The following is a 22855-nucleotide window of genomic DNA, read 5'->3' as shown; positions in this document are numbered from 1 at the left end:
ACAATGCTGCCGTATGTTAAGAACAACGTTAAAAGTAAATAACGATCTCTGTATCTCTGGAATTAAGGATCTCTGTATCGCATGATGGTCACAATATTATATTTTTTTATCATAACGTCAAGGTATATCAGCAGGCAAGTGATGTAAATCTCTTTTAAACATGTAATGCTCTCACGTGTGCCTAGGCTGAAATTAATAGCCTAACTGAGAAAATCGTTTTGGAAAAAAAACAGGTGAATGAAAAACATCTTCTTTTACACCTAAGTCTCTTGTGTGTCTGATGAAACTGTGTAGTCCAAGAATATCCAGTGGCGGAGTCTTAGCGGATCTTGCTCTTTGTTCGATGTTTTGTTTTTTTGTGTTCATTCCTTCTTCCCCCATTGACAAACTGTGTGATGCTCGACTTCCAACAGTTTCCTGGCAAGGAGAGCAACAGCGGCACCTCTACCAAGAACTTATGGTAGATTACAGCCCCTTGGAACGCCCAGTGGCCAACGACTCGGACCCACTTGTCGTTCATTTCCAACTCATACTCATGCAGATCATGGACGTGGTGAGCTCTCCACCACAGCAGGAATTCGATTTGTTTGTTGCATCACATGAGTTATGGCTTCCCATCACATAATGAGTTAAATTTTCTTTTTGAAGCAATTCTTGCCCCTGCAAAAATGCAAAACTTGCCCCAGGCGCAATCAAATATCTTTTAACAATTTCCGGCTGCGTGGTTTCTATATTTTCTTGATTACCAAACAATGATTGTGATTTCATGAACAAAGTGTATTTTCTTTTGAATGCATTATGAGCTTCGTAATTGCATGAGAATGCAATGAATTTACCATTTTTGGGACAATACGGGACTTTTTAAATGACACGATTGCCCCACATGTCATCGGCGCACATGAGCATACCCCTGAAGCAACAATGGCAATTGGAGCAAAATATATCATGTGTACGAGGTTCGGATTGATATGTAGAATCTTCATAAATACACAACAATAATGTATTAATCAATTTGATGAATCAATGTTTCAAACTTCCCTTTCAAAACGTATTCTGAACTTTGTTGCTTGTAATGATATATATATTTATATATATATATATATATATATATATATATATATATATATTTATATTTATATATATATTTATATTTATATATATATATATATATATATATATTTATATATATATATATATATATTTATATTTATATATATATATATATATTTATATTTATATATATATATATATATTTATATTTATATATATATATATATATATATATTTATATATATATATATATATATATATTTATATTTATATTTATATTTATATATATATATATATATATATATATATATATATATATATATATATATATATATTGTTACGGATCTGGAAACCATAAGCATTCAACATACAGATGTCCCAGATGTCGTTACGTTTGTGTGGAGTCAGATCCCTTTCCTTTTGTTTAGTGGGAGAATCGAAGGTGTGCGTTGCGATTTCCTTTAAGTTAGGTTATTAAATCTTTACATGCAACGAACCCTCCAACAAGCCATCTAACAACCATCCCATCTGCATCACCCCTCGGCCCATAATGATCCACCACCAACCAGCTGCCTTCTCGCACCCTGACGTGCCAAGGGAAGATCACACGGTTCCGGTTTCTCGGTTCCCATGAACATTGTAACTCTTTCACGACAACCTTTGCAACATTGATACTGTTACTCAAGTATGAACCCGCGTGGAAGACTGGCTGGGGTTTCCCGGTAGGGGGCCAAGGCCCCGCCCCGGAAAGGGATGCCGTGGGACCCTGTCCAATCAAAGGCGGACAGCAGGGTGTGTTCACCAAGGCCACTCCCCGCTGAGGGAGGTCCATAAATTCCCAAGCACTCTCTGAGGCAGGGGTCTTTTTGGGGTCTTGGAGAGTCTTTTGGGGGTCTTGGAGAGATTTTGGTGGGTCTTTTTGGAGAATTTTGAAGGGTTTTTGCTGTCACGAAAGGGGTTTTTGCTGTTACAAAGGTCGCCGAGTCGGCGAACGTATCTCTGCTGGCCCTCTACAATGAAGGAAAAAGCGACCCCGACCCTCCCTCGTGGACCCCGCTACTCACCACCCAAGCTCCGCCCCGAACCTCGAGTCCCACACGTGCGACTGCGGACCAAACCAGCGACCATTGTCATGTGCTGCAGCACGGAGTACCCCCTTTCTCCGACGGCCACGTACCCAACCGAACTCTTACCCCCAGCTTGTCTCTCTCCTCAGCTGCGAGGGTCCAACAAAGAACTCTGGGTTTCTTTTCATTTGTGTGTGTGTCTGCGTGTGGGCCCGTCTTTAAGTTGAACTCAATAAGTGTTTTTGGATCATTGTAAATACTTCTTGCATATTCGCGTTAAGTCTTGCTTTGTGTCTTCATTTACTGTAAATAAAACTTGTTATAAATGTTCCCAGTTCGTTTCCGTCCCTTCTTGATTTGGTCCAGCATGGTTCAGATCTGAGTTTAGGCGGGGTTTTATCCCCGATAATCCGTTCATTCCAGCCGGCACGGCTTTGGCAGTTTCTGCTCGACTGCACCCGAACCGGAGTTTGTAGTCGGTAGTTGGAACTCGACCGCAGTCGGTAGAGTGACCTGGTTCGAGCAAGACGTGCCAAGGGCGTGGTTTCCCCGGTAGTCGAAATCGCCTAGTTAATTAGGTAAATTGGTTATAGACAAATAGACCCTACGCTACGTGCTTGAAATGTTGGCGACCACGGTCAGTTAAATGACCCGCCGGCTTGCGGAGTTATCCGAGCGATGGCCTACAATTCCGGGGAGTTTGGTTGGGAGACGACGCAAGCTTTCCCCACCTTGTGGTCATGCTCGCCACCAACCCCCGGCCCGCAAAAATATATATGTATATGAAGATATATATGTATATGTATTGATATATGTATATATATATATATATATATATATGTATATATATATATATATATATATATATATATATATATATATATATATATATATATATATATATATATATATATACATATATATGTGTATGTATGCATATATAGGGTGTCCCAAAAAAAATATACAACTTTTAAAATGCTTCATTTGATCCTAAAAAAAAGCAGTAATTTTGTCACTAATGCTTCATTTCTTGTTGCAGAGACCCTGAAGTTTATTTTGATACGAAGCAAGCGCCAGAAAAATGCCAAGACTGACCGTACAACAACGGACGAAAATTATTGAACTTTGGCACCAGACGAAACGTGTCATACAGGTGCAACGTCTTTACTCGAGACATTTCGGTATCCACTTGCACCATGCACCAAACTTTCGGACAATAAAGTGCACCAACACAAAGTTTACCAATGTGGGAACCATCTGTGACCTTCACAAGGGTTAGTATGGGATAATTGGTCCATACTTCTTTGAAGATGACCAGGGACGGACTTACACGGTAAACCAGAGGAACTATCGCGAAATGATTCAGGAATTCTGTCTGCCCGAGCTACGTACTCAGGTCCGTAGGAGAAACAACCTGATCCAGATGAGAACCTAGTGGTTCCAGCAGGATGGGGCACCGCCCCATACAACAAGGGAAACAAGGCGTTTTCTCAACCAACATTTTGAGGGCCGCTTTATCTCCCTCTACGAAGATGTTGAGTGGCCACCGTATTCCCCTGACCTTGCTCCTTCAGACTTCTTCTTGTTGGGTATCTCAAGGACAGGATCTATGGAAACCCTAGGCCTCAGACTCTTGATCAGCTGCAGGAAAACATCCACTGAGAAATCCAGAACATTCCTCAGGAAACGTTTCCCAAAGTGATGGAGAACATGACAACGCGTTTGCAGGCAGTGATCGGACAACGTGGAGCCTACGTCGAACATGTGGTCTAAAAGAAAACGATGATTCTATCCCAAAATTTAAATTTTGGTGGCAATTTTGACATTGGTACAATAAACTTCAACCTTTCAGCTTTCTATCCAGCCATCTATCTTTAAAAAAAATATATGCTATGACCATCCTCTTTGCAGATGAAAAGTTGTATATTTTTTGGGACACCCTGTATGTATATATATATATATATATATATATATATATATATATATATATATATATATATATATATATATATATATATATATATATACATATGTTTTGATATGTATATCAAGGGCGTAGCCAGAGGTCCAAAAGCGATGAGGCGAAAAGAGGTGAACTGTCCTATTTAGGTATTGTGATAGGAGTGGAGATAAGAGTATTCAGAGCACTGCCAGGTAGCTTTGATAGTTTACTCCCCAGGGAGCTCAGATGGCCAGAGGGCTCAGGCCAGATCATATTTCAGGAAATGAGCGACGAGGCAACTGCCTCGTCTGCCTCAGCATGGCTACGCCCTAGTATATGTATTGATATATATGCATATAGTGTGTGTGTGTGTGTGTGTGTGTGTGTGTGTGTGTGTGTGTGTGTGTGTGTGTGTGTGTGTGTGTGTGTGTGTGTGTGTGTGTGTGGCAGTGTGTCTCCTCCATAACTCCAAACCCATGACAACTAGCAGCCTAGCCTGAAGATTTACATGCATACTTTGAAAACTCCAAGGAAGTGCATGACGGAAAATTTCGTGTTTGCATTCATTAAAACACCCATTTTGAAGATAATTAACGGCTTTATTTAATTATATCTTTCATCAGGCGCCATCCTCGGCTTCCTCGCTCTATAGTGTCTTAAGGCATATCCTGAGTTACCTCCCTGGGGTCTGAACCTGCCATGTTTTTTGGCGTGCTCAACCATGCCTTGATTTGAAACAGGCCACAATGATTTCTTTACAATAATTTTTTTTTCTTTTCACTTTCCTCACTCATTTAGCGATAATTCCAGCAATCTCTGTGCGTCTGTGACCGCTGTTTCTCGACAACCACTGGTCCGATCTAATTGAAACTTGCCAGGTATATTGCTGGGTACCTGAGTATGTGCCTTTTCAAGGTTTGATATTAATCGGACAAGTGGTTCCCAAGTTATGGCCATTTATTTACCAAACCAATGACAGGACACGTTGCTGCGTAGGCGTGGCCGATGGGGAAAGGGCGCAATTTAGTTACCAATGACAGGACACGTTGCTTGGCATTTTGCACCCACAGTATCTATCTTCTATCTACCTATAATTCCAGCAATCTCTGTTTGTTTGCCTTTCAAAAGGTTTGAAATTAATCGGACAAGCGGTTCCCAAGTTATGGCCAAGTTAGAGCACGTTCCCCATTATGGGTTACAACGTACGGACTTCCGGATAGTGATGACTTACTGTATTCCAATAATTTCTCGATTTCTTATGCGCATTTATAGATAAACACAATGCCCCAATCCAGTCGTCGTTTACGAGAGAGAAGGAACGGCCTGTGTGGTTGTTTGAAAGTTTTTTGTTTGTTTGTTTGTTTGTTTTTTTTGCATGTACGGCCATGCACGTATGGCCACACATGAACGGGCACGCGAGAATGAAGGAACGGCCTGTGTGGTTGATGTTTCTGGCACGCGGTTTGAAAGTTTTTTTTAGTTTTTTTTGCACGTACGGCCACGCACGCACGGTCACGCACGTACGGGCATGCACTAGTATTATCAAAAGCCTGTTCATCATAGCTACGAATTGCTGTATACATCGCTTTTGTAAGTACTATAGTTTTCAAATCGGAGCTTGATTTTTTTTTTTGTGTTCATTCAGGTTACAGCATTTCTTGCATTGTATGTTATAGTTCAGATAGATTTATTGCATTATATGATGCATTTTCCCATGATCTACTATCACGGACGAATTAAAGTACAATCATCGAAATATTATTTCAGCTTGGAGCATTGGATATCGGCCGGACTTAAATAAGTGTCGAAATCTGGGATGAAATCTGATAATTTAAAGAAATAACGAGTGTTGCAACTAAGCCTACATACCTATTTACTTTAAGCAAGCAAGGCTATGTTCTCTCCTCCATACATACACAAGAAAATGTGAAATTTCCAAAGCATTAAATTTATCTTTTTCTACTGTTTGGAGATTTATATTGAGTGAAAAAAAAAAAATGAGGAATGTGCCAAAATTAACCAGCTTCATTGAGCTGTATCATTTAATGCATTCACTGCTTGACCTCACTCATGTCCAACACTTTATATTGTGGTTGAGAATCGAACCCAGACAAGACAGCTCAAAGGATAAATCCGATAGTCAGGTTGGCAATTGAATCCGAAAGCAAGTGCACTCTCTGCAGAATCCTGTCGGACTTTTATGGAATATCATAACAAGGTAAAATACAAGCAAATATTTCGCATGATACGAACCACAACAAGCAGAAGAAGAATCATTCTGGAAACATGTCAGGTTCCTGGTAATTCATGCACCTGAGATTTTCACGAAGCCACTTGCACCTCAGATGATGATGACTGCAGATAGTTTGTAGATGGATTACTTGTCCAAAATGTCCATTTAAGATTAGCAGACTTTCCAGAAAGGCACACCTGATTGTGCAGGGTGGCTGGAGGACACAAAAGTACACTCATCCACCAAATTACTGAACCTTGCATCTTATGAACTCAGTGTTATATACTCTATTTTTATTAAATACACTTCAAGTTCCATTATTAGACTTTAGGAATGGAATAAAGGTCCTGATTATCATTATTTCCAACTGGACTCAAAACAAATTTAACATGGGTTATATACATGGTATGTTTTTTTTTCAACCCCCCCCCCCCCCAGTATGCGGATGTACATTGACTAATGTTGTGGTTTAAAAAAAAATCCCACTGTCAGAATCCACAAGAAAGTGAGTGATGATCCAAAACATTGCAGGTCACCAACACACATCAAGCTCACTGTGACTGGTATTAGGGCCACAGGTGATTCGTTAATTAATGTGCACTGGACGGAAGTCAATTAAGAGTTTGACCTGCAGGCATGCACTGTTTGCAAAGGACTGTGGCTGTGCCATTGATGCAGTACCCCTTGTGGGTTAAGGCAGAAATTTTGACTTCATTCAGGGTGCCGGCAAAATCTCACGTTTTCTTTCTGAAAGACAACACATCCACCAACTACTGCGAGAAGATGGGACACCCAGTTTAAACATCCATCCGAGGGATGGCACACTCATTGATGCAATGCCCTGTTTGCAAAGGACAATCTGACAGTTTAAAGTGAGATTGGGAATCGAACCCAGAAGACACAGCTCAAGGATAGGTATACTACCACTCTGTCATCCTGTCAGATGAGTGCCACGAGCAAAGTTTATGTTTAAAAAGGTGTTTTAGTGGGGCAACTTAGCATAACAATTGTGCATTTTGTGAGGAAAGCACCAAATTTGGCACACTAGTAGCCTAACATATTATGAACAGATTTGGATATTGGGCCAAATCTGTTCGGGTCCAAATCTGTTCATAATATGATAGGCTACTAGTGTGCCAAATTTAGTGCTTTCCTCACAAAATGCACAATTGTTATGCTATATTTAGCTAAGTTGCCCCACTATCTTACCTGAAGATAATTCTGACATTCCATTGTTGCTGCACTAAACTGTAGTTGTTCATGCAATCACCTTCAGTGGTGTGGTCACACCGACCGTCACCTTTAAACTTTTGAAATGATCTGACATTATACATGATTGGAGAAAAATAGTTACTCCACCTTGTAATCTGCCTTGACAGTTTCCCCTTCTGGTTTTCATGCATGCATAAGAAATTGTGACTAGTCAATATCTGACCACACGTGTATAACATTTCCAATACTGACGATGCTTACTGGAGGATAATGTTTTTATTAGTGATTCCTTCAGAGGGTGCAACTTGTCTTTGATTATATTTATTCTCCACAGGATGAAAAGAATCAAATTCTCACAACAAATGTTTGGCTCCAGTTTGTAAGTATTTCCATTGCAATCTAAATTGCATGTAAAGGTAAGGCTCAGAAGTATAACGGTGTGCCTTACCTCCATTTTAAGTAAATATGCTACAATGACATGTGCATAAAGGTTGCCCCGTAGCTTGGTAATGTAAAAGCAAAAACAAAGTTGGTAACAAAAAACAGGATACCTGCATTCTCAATCAAGAGTCACTCAGGTACAGCTGCTCAAGAGCAAGCATCATGAAGGTTATTATGAAAAACGTGATCAAAACAAACATGGAAATCCTGCATTGTAAGTGTTGTGATAGGGTTGATCAGTTGGCCTAGAGGTATGCACACTCACCTCTAAGCAGTCGAGCCTGGGTTCGAATCCTGAACCAGCTATAAATTGTCTTCTGGTGTTTCGCATGCAGGGTGATTCATCAATGTATGTACCGTCCCTCGGATGGACGTTAAACAGGAATTCCCATTTGCCAGCATTCGTTTATGGATGTTAAAGATCCCATGGTGTCCTTTGCGAAGAGGAGGTGAGCTATCGCCGGCACCCTGAACAAATTCCAAATTCCTGCCCAAACCGGCAAAGGGCATTGCATCAATGGCATAACCTTGCCCTTAGCCAATGATGCATATGAATGAAGAAGAAGGTTATGATGTGACTTTGTTGAAGAAGGATTGAAAAGGAAGAATATCTCCCCTCGTTCAATGTTGTAAATTTGAGTACGAGTATGGCATATGATACCATTAGACCACTTGTTGTGTTTTCTGGTTTTGCGTTTGACCCGATAGCCGATGGAATGCATCATCTGTTACAATGCAAGCAGAAAACTGGCAACATAACAGATTGTTTGCAGTAACAGGATGCTATCCTTCAGGCGGTTTTTTTTTAAACTTTTTATTTACTTTCTATTATGTGATTATTACAAAAACTTGACTTTAAACCGTGTGCATAATTTATTACTTCAAAATTTCATGTTCAATCTCATTCACCTCTCCAGGGCTTCAAGATGGCTGTTCACCTTCCCCTCAGGTCATCCCCCATCCACATTCATTCTCATGACCTTTTCTACTCTCATTAACTCTCCTTAAGCCTTTTTCCAGGTTACTGTGTTTTGTCCCCTGTTCCTCCACCCACCTCTACATTTTTGTGCCCTTGCTTTTTTCACCCCCAGTCTTTCTTTCCTCTCCTTTCAACCTCCTTCTTGCAGTGTTTGAGCTTGTATGCAACTTGTCCACCCCCTGTGTGTCCTCCTCCCCTTCCCGTCACTCTTTCATTCTTCTCCTCACCAATTCTTCTTCTAAATGTTCCTCTACCCTGCTGTTGATGTGTTTGCACAGTTTCCACTGTGATCATTCTGTCCTGTACTATTCCTTGTTCTAGCTCTTCTAAATGCTCCAACTCTGCACAAAAAATAAGTGTTGAGAAATAGGGTTGAAGACCATGCCTCATTAGGATCATTCTTATAATTGTTGAGGTGACCCCATGAAGTTTCATGAATGGTGACCCACTAATGGGGCATTACATGAGATTACATTAGATTAATTTATTTCCGAGCTGATTTAACATTGATTATATTTTGTCCATAAATATTATTTTTTTTCATTTAATCTGGCTTGCCAACTTCAGCACCACCTCAGCTGCTTCGATTCATTCTTGTTATTCAGGAGAGCGAAGTGCTTCAGCAGCATTTGAAACATTGAACAAGCCTCCAAAGGCATTATGTGCAAAACATAAATTGAAGTTAATCATTTAATATTGATGAAATGTGCTGTAATTAATGTAGTGAGCATTTTAACCCATTCCTTGCCTTGCTCTTAGTTTTGGAAAGACCACTACCTGAAATGGAATCTTTCTGAATACCCTGGAGTTCGAAACCTTCGCTTCCAATCTCAGCAGATCTGGACGCCAGACATCTTATTGTATAACAGGTGTGCTACGTTTTTGTTCATTCTTATGTAGATTTGGCGAGTGAGGAACTGCCATCCATCAGATGGTTGTCAACGCAATGACAGTGTGTGCTGTTTTTGGAAGCCAGACATCATATTGTACAGGCCTAACAGGTGTGCCATTTTTTGGGGGTTCATTCTTATTTGTTGAGTGAACTGTAACTTCAGAATAGTTTATCTTTCACCATCGATGCAATGAATACAATTACTGTCCCTGGTTTCTTCCCAAATTAAAATGTCTAGAAGTAAGTTATACAACCACATGTCATATTTGCCTCCCATCATTTTCACATTCATGCCTGGTGTAGGATTAATGGTTAGGTTAGCAAGCTTGGGATCCCTAAGGTCCTGAGTTCAAATCCTGCTGGGCCATTGAATACCAGGTGGGGTTGACTCAGCCTGTTATGCTTCCAATATTGGCAAAATGAGTACCAGCTTGTTGGGATGAGTGAGCAATTCGAGTATCCTGTGTTGGAGTGGTGACCTGTCCAAGATTGTGCCTAATAGCCCAGGAGACTGCTTTGGCAGTCTGGTGGGCTATTGTACAGAGCACTGATGCTCCGTATCGAGTATGGTCCCAATGGATGGATGGATTTTCACATTTAGAAGAAAGCCAGGATGTTCCTTGATTGGTGGTACTACAATACTACCTTAATAAGGACTCCTTTCAGTCAATACTTGTGCAGGCTTTGCCTTGAAAAAATAACGACCTAAAAATATTTTTTAAATAAGGGCAATAACCCTGGGCACTCACCAAGTAGAATAACAATACTGAGGAGGAAGTCAAGATGGAATGAATCAACAAAATGTAACAATGAACCAATGTAATAGCAAATACCTATTTTGGGGTGGGGGGGGGCAACCCTCTGTAATCTCCCTTGGACCCTGATTTTTTTTTTTTATGTTGTGAACAAACTTTGGCACATCATGGGTGATGAAGGTTGTGGTCAAGTTTAATCAGAACTGTGTGTATCGTTTCAGAAGAAAGCAAATACCTATTTTGGGAGGCAACCCCCGGTAAACCTCCTTTGGGCCCAATTTATTTATTTATTTGCTTTAAGTGGTGTGAACAAACTTTGATACATCATGGGTGATAAAGGTTTTGGTGAAGTTTCATTGAAATTCTGTGTGTAGTTTCAGAGAAGTAGTTGCAAATGTTTGTGGATGGACACGGACAGACTGACGGACTGATGGATGGACGATGCGCCATCCCATCAGCTCCCCAGAACTACATTCCCAGTTTGCTAAAAATGATTCGCATTGCGATTTGAACATGAGAATTTCAGTATATTACAGTTTGAGTCACCTGCCTTCTCAACTTGTCAATTTGATGTTCTGAAGCTTCTGGTAAAATGTACATTTAAGACCTCATGCCTGCATGAAAAGAACACGTTCTTCATCCAACCGAAGATGGTTGTCACTGCTCAGTTGAATGCGAGGGAGTTACAGAAATTAGCTGGACCCAATGCTTCATCGGAAATGGGTGTATATATATATATATATATATATATATATATATATATATATATATATATATATATATATATATATATATATATATATATGCATATTTCTAACTACTCACTGACTGACTGATATTAATGATCGGTACCTTCCGGGTGACATGGAAAGCTGAAATTTTACGTGCCGACGGACGTTGAAGCCAAAACACCAGTAAAAATCACATTACCGTCGGAATGCATTCATGAATGAAAATATCCGAAAATATGTGCAGCCTTGTTATGCTCACTGCAGGTGAGTGACCCACAACAATGTGTACAGCACATTGGTAAGTGTTGCAATGTATATACTTTAATTTATTTAAAATCTTAGTCTATATATTTATATAACTGCAAACTGTGATATCTATCATTAGAAAATAGTAATTTCTATAACTGTAAACTGAAATAAAGAACTTCAATTGATATCTCGCAGGAGGGAGGGATGCCTACCTTTAATCATAAAGCTGCTATTTATTATCTTCCGACGTCTGAAGCCCGGTTCGTTATTGCTTACAATGTGTAAGCATACCCCACTAGTGTATACACACGAGTACAAAAAAAACATTTTAAAAAAGTATATATATATGTATATGTATATGTATATGTATATATATATATATATATATATATATATATATATATATATATATATATATATATATATATATATATATATATATATATATATATATATATATGTATATGTCCACACATCGAGGAATCTCAAAAAAACAACCAAACAAGGTAGGATGACACCACAATATAACACCAAAATCCTCATGGATCACCAAAATCCTCACCACAGCATCTGGTGAATTTTTTGTGATTAAACTTTTGCAACTTGATGAAACTGCTGCAAACAGTAACAAAGGAAACTGAAAAAGCTGGTCTTTATTTAAACCTCAAAAAAGACTAAAATCTTGTCAACTGAGAAGATTGACGTGTTCAGATTGGGGGACAATCAGGTGGAAGTAGTGGGAAGTTTTATCTTCCTTGTTTTTAAGATTGAAGTGAGTGGAAAACGTGGAGGAGAAATACATAGATGGTTAGTGTTGGGAAGAACAGCAATGTCAGGATTGATGAAGATCTGAAAGTGCAAAGATGTGACAAAACAAACCAAGAGGAGTCTTGTGAATGCGCTGGTATTTCCAGTTGCAATATATGGATGTGAGTTGCAGACAGTGAGAAAGAAAGGAAGAAGATTGACAGTTTTGAAATGTGGCGTTGTGGAGGAATGTTAAAAATTCCATCGACTGCCAGAAGAACAAACAAACAAGAAAGATGTCATGCATAGCACGATACTTGTGAAATCCAATAATAAATAGTTGCCTTGGAAACGGCAATTTCAAAAAAATGACCTTTTAAGTGTTTTACAGGCTTGATTGTCATGCATAACAAATTTTACTGACATTTTCTAATAGTGGCCTAACCGGTGTTTTACATGTTTCGGGTGGCCTTGCCCTTGACCTTCGAATTCCGGCCAAATTTTTCTCACATGTACATTATGTATGTTCAGATAAGCTGCTTAAATTTCAATTTCACATCATGAAAAATTTTTGAGGTCTGGTTGTAATAAATTCACAAAAGGTCCCATTTGAAATTAATGAGGTGAAATTGGTGTCGTGGAAACCGGTGACATGCATAAACGGCTCAAATGGTCGTTCTAATTTTTTGGTGAATGAATTCTGACACAATATGCCTGTTAAAATTTCAAGTTAAATGATGAAAATTAATGATTTCATGTGAACTTGAGCTTTAAGCTTTTCATTCAAACAATAGGCTTCAGTGACCCAATGTGTAAACTATTTTAAAATTTCAAGTTGCAGTGCAGTGCCTCAGTAACCGGATGCAGAAAAGTCCATTGGATGAAAAGTGATGATTGTATGCAACATTGACCTTCGACCCTTTGAGCTTTTGACTTCAAAAACAATATTCTTCTTGGTTTTGATTGGTGAACCAATTCAGTGACCCAATATGCAAATAATGCTCAAACTTCATTCTTCTACCTATGGCTGGGGTGCAGATTGGACATTACTTGCTGAAAAAGTATAGTCTGTACATTGCAAGAACACTTCATTGATGTGCATGGTGTGCGTCTAAAGTGGTCTAACGGATCTACATGGTCAAAATGTCGACAGGTCTAAAGTTTCAATTTCAGCTTTCTTGCACAATGCAGCAGGTTTTCCTCTCAGATTTTCTGTATTTTGCTCCATCCATTTTTCCCTTCTATCCTGACAAGTGCCCCAGCGTCTGCTGATGAGAAACATCTCCATAATATGATGTTTCACAGTAGGGATGGTGTTCTTTGGGTGATGTGCTGTGTTGAGTTTGCGACAAACGTAACATTTTACATTTAGGCCAAAAGCTTCCATCTTGGTTTCGTCAGACCACAAAACTTTTTGCCTCATGGCTTCAGTATCTCCGGAGTGGTTTTTTGCATACTTTAAATCAGACGCAAGGTGGGCTTTTTTGATTAATGACTTCCTTCTTGCCACCCTTTCATACAGGTCAGACTTGTGGAATGCTTGGGATATTGTCGTCACATGCACACAGTGACCAGTCTTTGTCATAAAGGCATGTAGCTCTTTCAAAGTTGCCATTGGCCTCTTGGTGGCCTCTTTGATCAGTCTCCTCCTTGCTTGATCAATCAGCTTGGACGGACGGCCTGCTCTCGGCAGGGTCTTGGTGAGACCATGAGCCTTCCACTTCATAATGATTGTCTTGACTGTGCTCCAAGGGATATTCAAGGCCTTAGAAATACTTTGTAACTCATCCCCTGATCTGTGTCTTTCCACAACTTTATCCTGGAGATCTTTTGAAATCCCCTTGGTGCTCATGATTAAGTCTTTTCTGTGAAATGCATTACCCAGCAGAGGAAATCTACAGAAACAGCTGATTTTATTCTGAAATAATCAGAATCACTACAGTTTAACACAGGTGGAGGCCAATTAACTTTGTGTGATTTTGAAGGTGATTGGTTACACCTGAGCTAATTTACAGTTGCTATTATAAAGGGAGGTGGACACTTATCCAACCAAGATATTCTAGTTTTGTATGTTTAATTAATATTCTGAAATTTGGAGAATTTGTTTTTCACTTGGAAGTTGTGGGTTACCATGTGTAAATAAAAATGGGAAAAGTCTGATTTAATGTAATTTTTAATTCCAGACTATAAGGCAGCAAAAGGTGAAAAATTTGAAAGGTGAAAATGATGGTGGTGTTCACGGGATGTCCTTTCAACCTCACTGATGTTGTCCTATCATTGAATGGGTTCTATCCCAGTACTGACTGCTGTCTTCTGACTGTAAATCACGACCACTGCATTTATTTTACAGGTTTCATGACCAGAAAAGAACACTTTGTCTAACTCTCTTTATTACATCTAACTTTCTCTGATTCATTGACTTTACATTCCATGTTCCAATTTTTTGAATCATTGAGAAGCTCATATTTCTACTTTCAGTTCTGTTGACCTCGGCGATTGGATTTCTTTGTGAGTTTGATCCAATCCCATCATAACGGCCAGTCCTACTCATCAAAACACTTTGCTCTTCCCCAGTAGCCATTTTGGTCCTTTCAAACCTTTGGGGCTTATCTTCCAGCACTATAGCTTTCTTTATCTCCTAGATTTCTGATCATGATTGTTTTTTGGCATGTACGGAAGTGGTTTGCCATTGCCTTCTTCCCGGCAAAATCTATACTAGATGGGTGATCCTAACCATTGTTCTCCATGAGAGAATCCTCTGCCTTGCATCGAGGCCATGTAGTCTTTACTGGCAATATGTGCCAGATGCCTGCATGGCCATCCACCACCTGTTCCCATGGCTTCACATAACCCTGATTGGAAGGGTAAAATGGGGGTAGTACAGTATACCTTGTCCAAAGGTGGCCCATGGGCTGGCAGGATATATATATATATATATATATATATATATATATATATATATATATATATATATATATATATATATATATATATATATATATATAATGGCTGGCACGATGGCCTCGAGGGATGCAAACTTGCTTTTAAGCTGTCTATCTTGAGCTCAAATCTCTGCCAAGCTATGAACTGCCAACATTGTGTTTCACAGGCAAGGTGATTCATCAATATGTGTACTGTCCCTCTAAGGGATATTGAACTAAGCGTCCCGTCTGCCTCCATTATTTGGTGGACGTTAAAGTTCCCATGGTGTCCTTTGTGAAGAGTCGGTGAGCTCTTGCCCACACCATGGACAAGTTCCAAATTTCTGCACTGTTTTCCGCCTGGAAGCCGATGGCAATCCATCAAGGAACAGGTTATTCCAAGCCCAGAAACTGCCTCAGCAGCATCAATGCTGTGTAACAGATTATGGTACACCAGAATCAGAATATGTATATGTATAGATACATGACATATATACACACACACACATAATATTATAGATGACATTATACACACATATTATACTCACACACATGCTAATGGAGTTGAATACTTTGAGTCCTTGGAAAACTCTGTTCCACCTTCTTAAACCCACATATGGAGTTGACAACTTCAACCACACACACACACACACACACACACACACACACACACACACACACACACACACACACACCCGTCTTTCACGACCTGGGTGGACGGGCTACTCATATATTCAGGTGATTTTTTTTTTTTTTTTGTGACTTTGTTCAGGTCTTCAGCGGAATATAATCTTTGAAATGTTCCTAATCTGATGGAGGGTGATTTTGTTAATTAGATCCATCTCCTGTTGTTGAAAGTATCCTTCTGTAAAAGTAAATAATGGGAAAAATATTTTGTATATAAAAATTGAAAGTATTATATATAAAATATTTATATAACAAAAATATATTAAAAAATGGGGGAAAAAACACTTTTCATTCATGGCCTGAATAAATCAGCTTGCAGGTGGAGTAAAGAAAGGTGCTTTGATTAATTCCCTTTGCTTTTTCTCCTTTCATTCCAGTGCTGATGACAGGTTTGATGCGACATTTCACACCAATGTGTTGGTCAATTCTTCAGGAGATTGCCAGTATGCACCACCAGGTAGGCTTTGGCACCAATTCCCTCACTTATTGTATAATACTAGATTTATATAGTTTAAAATGAACCGATTTTGCCACTCCCTCTCTCTCTATGGAATGCAGCCTGTGGCTGCTGGTTGTATCATCGGTTGGGATGCCGCTGATGCAGTGTCCCCCTTACCAGTACACTGGTGCTCATTTTGCCGACCTCGGAAGGTTGACAGGCTGAGTCAACCTCCTGGTGTATTTTTAATTCAGCGGCCAATGGGGCTTGAACTCAGGACCCTAGGATCCCAAGCCGCCACCCTAACCACTAAGCCAACACCAGGCATATTTTGCCACTACGATGCTGAGAACAGTTAAAGTTGAGAAACTTTATATGTAACAGTGGATGAGGGATTGTAGAATTGCTCTCACAAGTAAGTGTTTGAGGGTAAAGGCACCATCAAGGCTGCACTGAAAGGCACAAATGTGAAACAGGGAATCTGATGCTACAAGCTTCTGTATGAGGCACTCATGAGGACAAAGATCAACTATCGAGAATGCAACAAGTCTATTGTGATGACTTCCTCCAAAAATGAAGAAATAGACAGCTATCAGACTAATGGAGCAGGAGAACAAGATGGAAATGAAGTGAAGAGTAGTTGTAAAGAACCAGGATTATAATTACTAAGTGCTGATATGTCCTTCTCTCCAATGGAATCTGATGTCGAAGATGGCAGTCCAATAATAATGGATGAGGATCCTAATGAAGTTGACTTTCTATTTAGAGCTACCCATGTTGATAACATTTTCGATCCTCCAAACACAGACCTGAGGGAAGTTATATGAACACTTCAACAAATTCCTTCCCAAGAATCTTTGGAAAGTGTTGTCAAACATACTGATATGAAAACATTGCCACCTCCAGATTGGTCGATGGCAAAGTGGATGGATTCCCTGATTGACATGATAGATCTCCTTCTCAACACAGTTCACTTTCAATGAACAGGGACTTGGGAAGGCTTCCTACAGTCAGTTGATAAGTTGTTACCATGGTGTTTTGACTTAAATCAGCAGAATTATGCGTGAAAAATGAGCTATTTCTCCACTGAGATGCTAGATCTAGAGAAGACAGATCCAGAAGCATATAAATATCTGAAGCATGGAGGTTTTACTGGATCACAAAGTGGTGTGAAAAACACATAAAAATCCTGATGGACCAAATAATTGAAATGACTAACAACAGACTATCTAAATAAATCGGTGGACTGTCGGGGAAGACTGAAAATGTTTGTGCCTGTGAACAATGGATGAGGATCAACCACTGCATGACAGCCCTTAAGCAACATCTAGATTAAAAGCTGGACAATCAAACAGTGCATCATCATGAAGAGTTTGGCAAAAAAATGGAAAAAAAAAAGGATGAAGCTGATGTGACAAGGATCATATAAATGGATACCTGATTTGTGGGATCCTAATCATCCACGAGTGAAACTTAGCACAGGAGAAATAGCACCTGATGTGACGAGAAAGACAGAGGAGCCTACCTTCACCGCAGATCAAGTTTCATCATCAGGTAATCAATCGATAGATGCATAGATCGACAAATCTTCCAACCTACCGAGTGATGAGCAGGCAGAGCACATACAGGACACAGACTCTATCAAGAAACAAGAAGTCATAACATTTGATAAACTAATACCGAAGAAGGGGAAGGTTTCAATTTCCAAGGATTAAGGATAAATCATTTACAGCTATCCTTGCAGAGTATGACAACAAACAGCTCAATGTATGGTCGATCATGGATTGGCATATTACAAACAAACCCTGAGCCATGTGCAATGAACATGAGTCAGCAGAGCATCTTCCAAATCGTTGTTTCAAAATAATTTTCAACACCTATCTCCTGAGTCAGCAAATGTCACAGTCACCAGATGAAATGGAGTGTGGCATCATTGATGCCATGAGAGCTGTTAGCATCATTCCAATTTAGGGGATTGAAACCAGCAACGTTTTCGACATGGGCTTCATGTGTTGTTGGTTATTTGGGGTCACTGCCAGGTCACACTCTCCATCTTGTGTTTGATAACTATCATGCAGTAACCAGACACAATTACCTTTACAAAGGCCATACAAAGGAAGACACAAACAAAGGAAGGCTAAACAAAGGAAGAGAAGGAAGGATATCTGATCTAAGTGAACAGTTTCCTAAGCCAGGAGACTGGAATGATTTTCTTATTAATGACAATAACAACCTTCAGATTTCCCATTTGCTGGCTCACTCCATTCTGTCTGGAAGCTCTCAACTTGAGAAATATGTGTACATTGCAAAAGAAGAGCTATGTTTCCAGTTACCATGAAACAAGTCATTCTCCCCATCGCCGAGACTTCATCCAGATATGAAATTGCGAGAATGCTGGGCCAAGCGCGTCAACCTGTTTGTGCATGGCATGACGAATTGTTTGAATTGTTTATACCAACAACTGCATGACAACGGTAAACTCATTTAAATTTGGTATTGGGAGAGGCACAGCCCCTGTTGGAAGAGCTCGTACAGAAGTCTAAGGAGCAAGACGGTAACAGATCATCTCTTCAGGCACAAAGTAGCGAGAGAAGGACTGACTTTACACAAAATGTGTGGAATTGATTTTAATGAAGATGTAAGCTTGGAGTCTGATGATGGGATGTTCAGTGACCAGAGCTCTGAAGGTGAGGACGAAGATGAGTTCAGCACACCTTTTTAAGAGATGTTGCTCCACACGAAATGTAAATATTTTTTTTAACTGTTCATTTTCCGATTTAAATATGGTGATATTTTCAAAACAATACTTTTCATTTGTGCTCACCCTAAAAATGGATTACTTACTAGCCAGCCATATTCACTTTATAGCAATTGCTATGAAGTTTGACAAAACATTTATAAGTAAATACATTTTGAATGAATTATTGCTTCATTAGTAAATGCCAAACACATCGTTTTGGTAAAGATATCCGTCCATGCTTATTCAATCTAATATTATCACTCTTTCCTACAGATGGTTCTTGATGACTGGCTGACTGACTGGCTGTCATCGTAGCATACATTTGCGCATCAAAAGTCACGCGTGAATGCCTATGCGGACGTGACACGTGCCGTCCGATGGCCCGTTACTGATTGTATTTTATTACATTGACCATAAATAAATTTTTAACGACCCGAAAAACAAAACAAATCAATCATCTGCATGTGTTCACCAAAAAAAAGGTTATTTTTACTGGAGGCCCATTCAGAGTCCAAAAAGGGCACTTTGAGTTGACTCTCTAGTTAAAGCTACCAGTGCTGACAATATGTGCTGAATACATACGGCATGCTGAAAAGATTTTCAAAAATCAGTCACTCCATTGTTTTCAGCATCAAATTTTACATGGGAGTCCATTCTCAAAAAAGGTGAACACACCTTTGCCAGTTGGGTGCAATTGTGAGCCTAACTACCTTCCCAAACAAATCAGTAAGGAAAGACATTCGACTGAAGCTGGTTAGTGTGGAAATCTGAAATATTGGTCATGGTGCCAGTCAAACCTATTGTACTCTTCGTAAAAGATTCACCTACTCTTGAGAGGGTACATTAATCAGGGTCTCAGCTGCTCGTATTAGTCGGTGGGGGTTGAAGATCTTATGCTTATAATTTTTTGTGAACAATCCCACGGTTGCCGGCACAAGCACTGTGACCAAACTCCAAATTCCAGCTGTGACTACTGCTGGGAAGGCAAAGGCAAACCACCCAGTACATCATTTGACATGAGACTGCTTTAGCAGCACCGAACCTGCCTTTGGGCAAACTTAATACACAGAAAGTTAAAGAGGCAATTTTGCAATAGTCTGCCATTTGTGCCACCACTGTGGTCAAATGATTAATCCATACCCTGACAACTGTTTGTTCGGAAAAGCAATGGCAGATAAATATGTGTATTCCTTCCCATGAAAAATGTTTTGACAGCAGAGATACTCTGGAAGGAGGTTATGGACATTTGATTGGATTTTTAACCTTGAGGAAAATGTATGTTACATTAAGTCCTAAATGTAAAGAGGATCATCTCCATCTTCTCGGGTTGGAGACGGTATTGAAGGTCTGTAAATGTGGAAAACGCCAAAATGCACGAGTTAGATTTTTACTTCGAATATAGTAACTTGCGTGATTCTGCTTCAGCCTCACTATGAAGGAATAATATGTGGGAATATGTAGCCATCGGAATGTCTGGTTTCATCAACTGTGTCTCCACCACCCTTGTTGTGTTCAGGCATGCTGAAAAGCACATGCTACATCAACGTACGTTGGTTTCCCTTCGATGTGCAGAGCTGCGACCTTAAGTTTGGCTCCTGGTCACACGATGGCTGGCTCATCGACCTGCAAAAGATGGATGCGGACACATCTGGCTACATATCCAATGGCGAATGGGACCTTATCGGTGTGTATCTTTTGAAGATATTGCTTGAGAAAGATATAACATCATTTTTTCACCTTTAACCTGGTGGTGTGTGTGGTTGTAGGGAAAAAACATGGTTTTATATAAATAAAATGCATTGGGAAGCAGCACTGAGAGTCGGATTATAAAGCTTGAGGATACAATTTCCTTGTCTTGAGAACTCCAAAGATGGATATTGCCTTTAATTGGAGGCCTTGTGATGTAAATTCAGGGCAGGATATATTTTAACCTTGAGGTCAATGATGTGGCATGTCGCCACCACTTTTGCACCGTCATTCGTGCGGAGTGGTTCCAAAAGCGCCACTCGAAACAATAGTGCGTGACCTTGCAGGCCGCCAATGGCATCATGCCCTCCGACAACTCATTAAGGCCAGCACCACACTGAACCTCATATACTCAGAGGCAGGTTTTGTCGAACCGCACAAGGAATGCTGACCCATTCACTGCAACTCCTTTGGTTTTAGACATCTCAAACATTTCAAGAAACTCACGTTGCAGATTTTATATTGTCAGACCAAAATAGGCCTGCCATATTTCTGATGAGGGTTAAATAAGAGTTAAAGACATGTGTGGTGTGTGAACTGTTGAACAAAACACCTTGAAAGAACAAAAAAGACCACAAAACGAGAAAAAAAAGGAAGAAAGAACTTATCTTGTGTTGAGGTTGACTCCTGAGGGAAGTACTTGAACAATATATTTGAATGCAATGCCAATATGAAGGACTGAAATGTCACGCATGCCATTTTTTGTGGTAGATTAAACAGCCTAATGGAAATTAAATATCCCATTATTGACTTACTTCATAATGACCCCTTCTGAGACTTTGCTGTGCTCATAATGTTCGTGCTGAAACGATGTGCCTCAACAATAGCCGGAATAATGAAAGCTTCGCTCAAGCAGGAAGCACACACAGTTCCTTTTCCGGACTGAATCTTTATTTATCCCACCGGTCTCCAAAACCAAGATATTTCTCTTATTTAAATCCCCCCCAATCACCTCGGGGATTACCAAAATGCCGAGACAGCTCACGAATGCGTGAGGTGGGAATGGGGTCGACATAAATAATTTAATTAAAAAATAATAAAATTTTAGAGCACAGGACAACATATACTGATAATCTTGGACAAAATGTAGACTTTGCCATTAAATAGTAGACAAATAAATACATGCTTGACAATAGATTATGGAACTAGCATGCCAGGAGCACTCAAAATCTCATCTATAATAATAAATGTCAGTGTGCATCCATCCGTCAGTCCGTCCATCCGTCTCTTCCATAACACCAAAACCATGAAACTTAGCGGCCCCAAAACTTTGCATACATATGAAGAGAACTCCAAGGTGGTGCATGGATGAAAAGTGGGTGTTTGGGTTAATTTAAACACCCCATATAAAGAGAACTTGAGGGTGCTCATAACAAAAAATTAATAATAAGCCTTACTGGAACGATATCTTGGTCAGCCCTTTGTCAGATTGCTGGAGTATTAAGCCACCATTTTTGTTTTGGCTTTCTCAACAATGCTTTGACTTGGAACAGGCCACAATGGTTTCTTAACGACAATTTTTTTTTTCCACTTTCCTCACTCGTGTCATCGAATGTCTCATCATCATAACTATAAATCGGTGGATATATTTCAATGCTTAAACGCCTGAAGATGCCTGCATTTGTGGCTTCATTTCATTTCCGCACATGCCATAACCTCGAGAATCTCTTGATCTCAGCATAATTTTAAAATTTAAACTTCCTCATTGACTTTTCAGCAGTGGTCCCAACTGCTAAAAAAAAAAGTGTTCGTTTCTCTCATTCGGACATTGCTTGGGCATCTCGGGGTGCATGGTGTTTATATGACCGATTGGTAATTGCCTGTGAAGCCAGCCGTTCCTTATCAACCGTATAGTTGGAGTGCTTTCTTGGGTGCTTAAGCTACTTGGTGAGCATTCCAAATATAACACTGCCACTGAATATATCGATCGACTTGAACAAAGTTCAGGGCTCATTCGCCTGCCCTTGGCCGTGCGGTGCCTAGGATGGTGAGGCGGATGGTGGTTCGCTCACTGAAAATGTTTG

The 22855-nt window shown here is 39.8% G+C and overlaps 1 protein-coding gene across 2 annotated transcripts in view; it reads left to right on the top strand.

Annotated features, from left to right (window-relative positions):
* Window positions 1-22855, top strand: part of CHRNA7 (cholinergic receptor nicotinic alpha 7 subunit) — a 137184-nt gene that overhangs the window by 26915 nt on the left and 87414 nt on the right. For both annotated transcript variants that reach the window (XM_085850257.1, XM_085850258.1), the window contains 5 exons: window positions 414-553; window positions 7839-7883; window positions 9684-9793; window positions 16284-16363; window positions 20602-20769. In XM_085850257.1, coding sequence (XP_085706383.1) covers window positions 414-553; window positions 7839-7883; window positions 9684-9793; window positions 16284-16363; window positions 20602-20769 — 543 coding nt within the window. The remainder of the gene's footprint in view (window positions 1-413; window positions 554-7838; window positions 7884-9683; window positions 9794-16283; window positions 16364-20601; window positions 20770-22855) is intronic.

Source organism: Eptatretus burgeri, chromosome 12 (assembly GCF_056783735.1).
Source record: "Eptatretus burgeri isolate ZD-2024b chromosome 12, Ebu_testis_v1, whole genome shotgun sequence".
Lineage (NCBI taxonomy): Eukaryota > Metazoa > Chordata > Myxini > Myxiniformes > Myxinidae > Eptatretus > Eptatretus burgeri.
The sequence above is the reverse complement of the archived record's forward strand: the minus strand, read 5'-3'. Positions and strand labels throughout refer to the sequence as shown.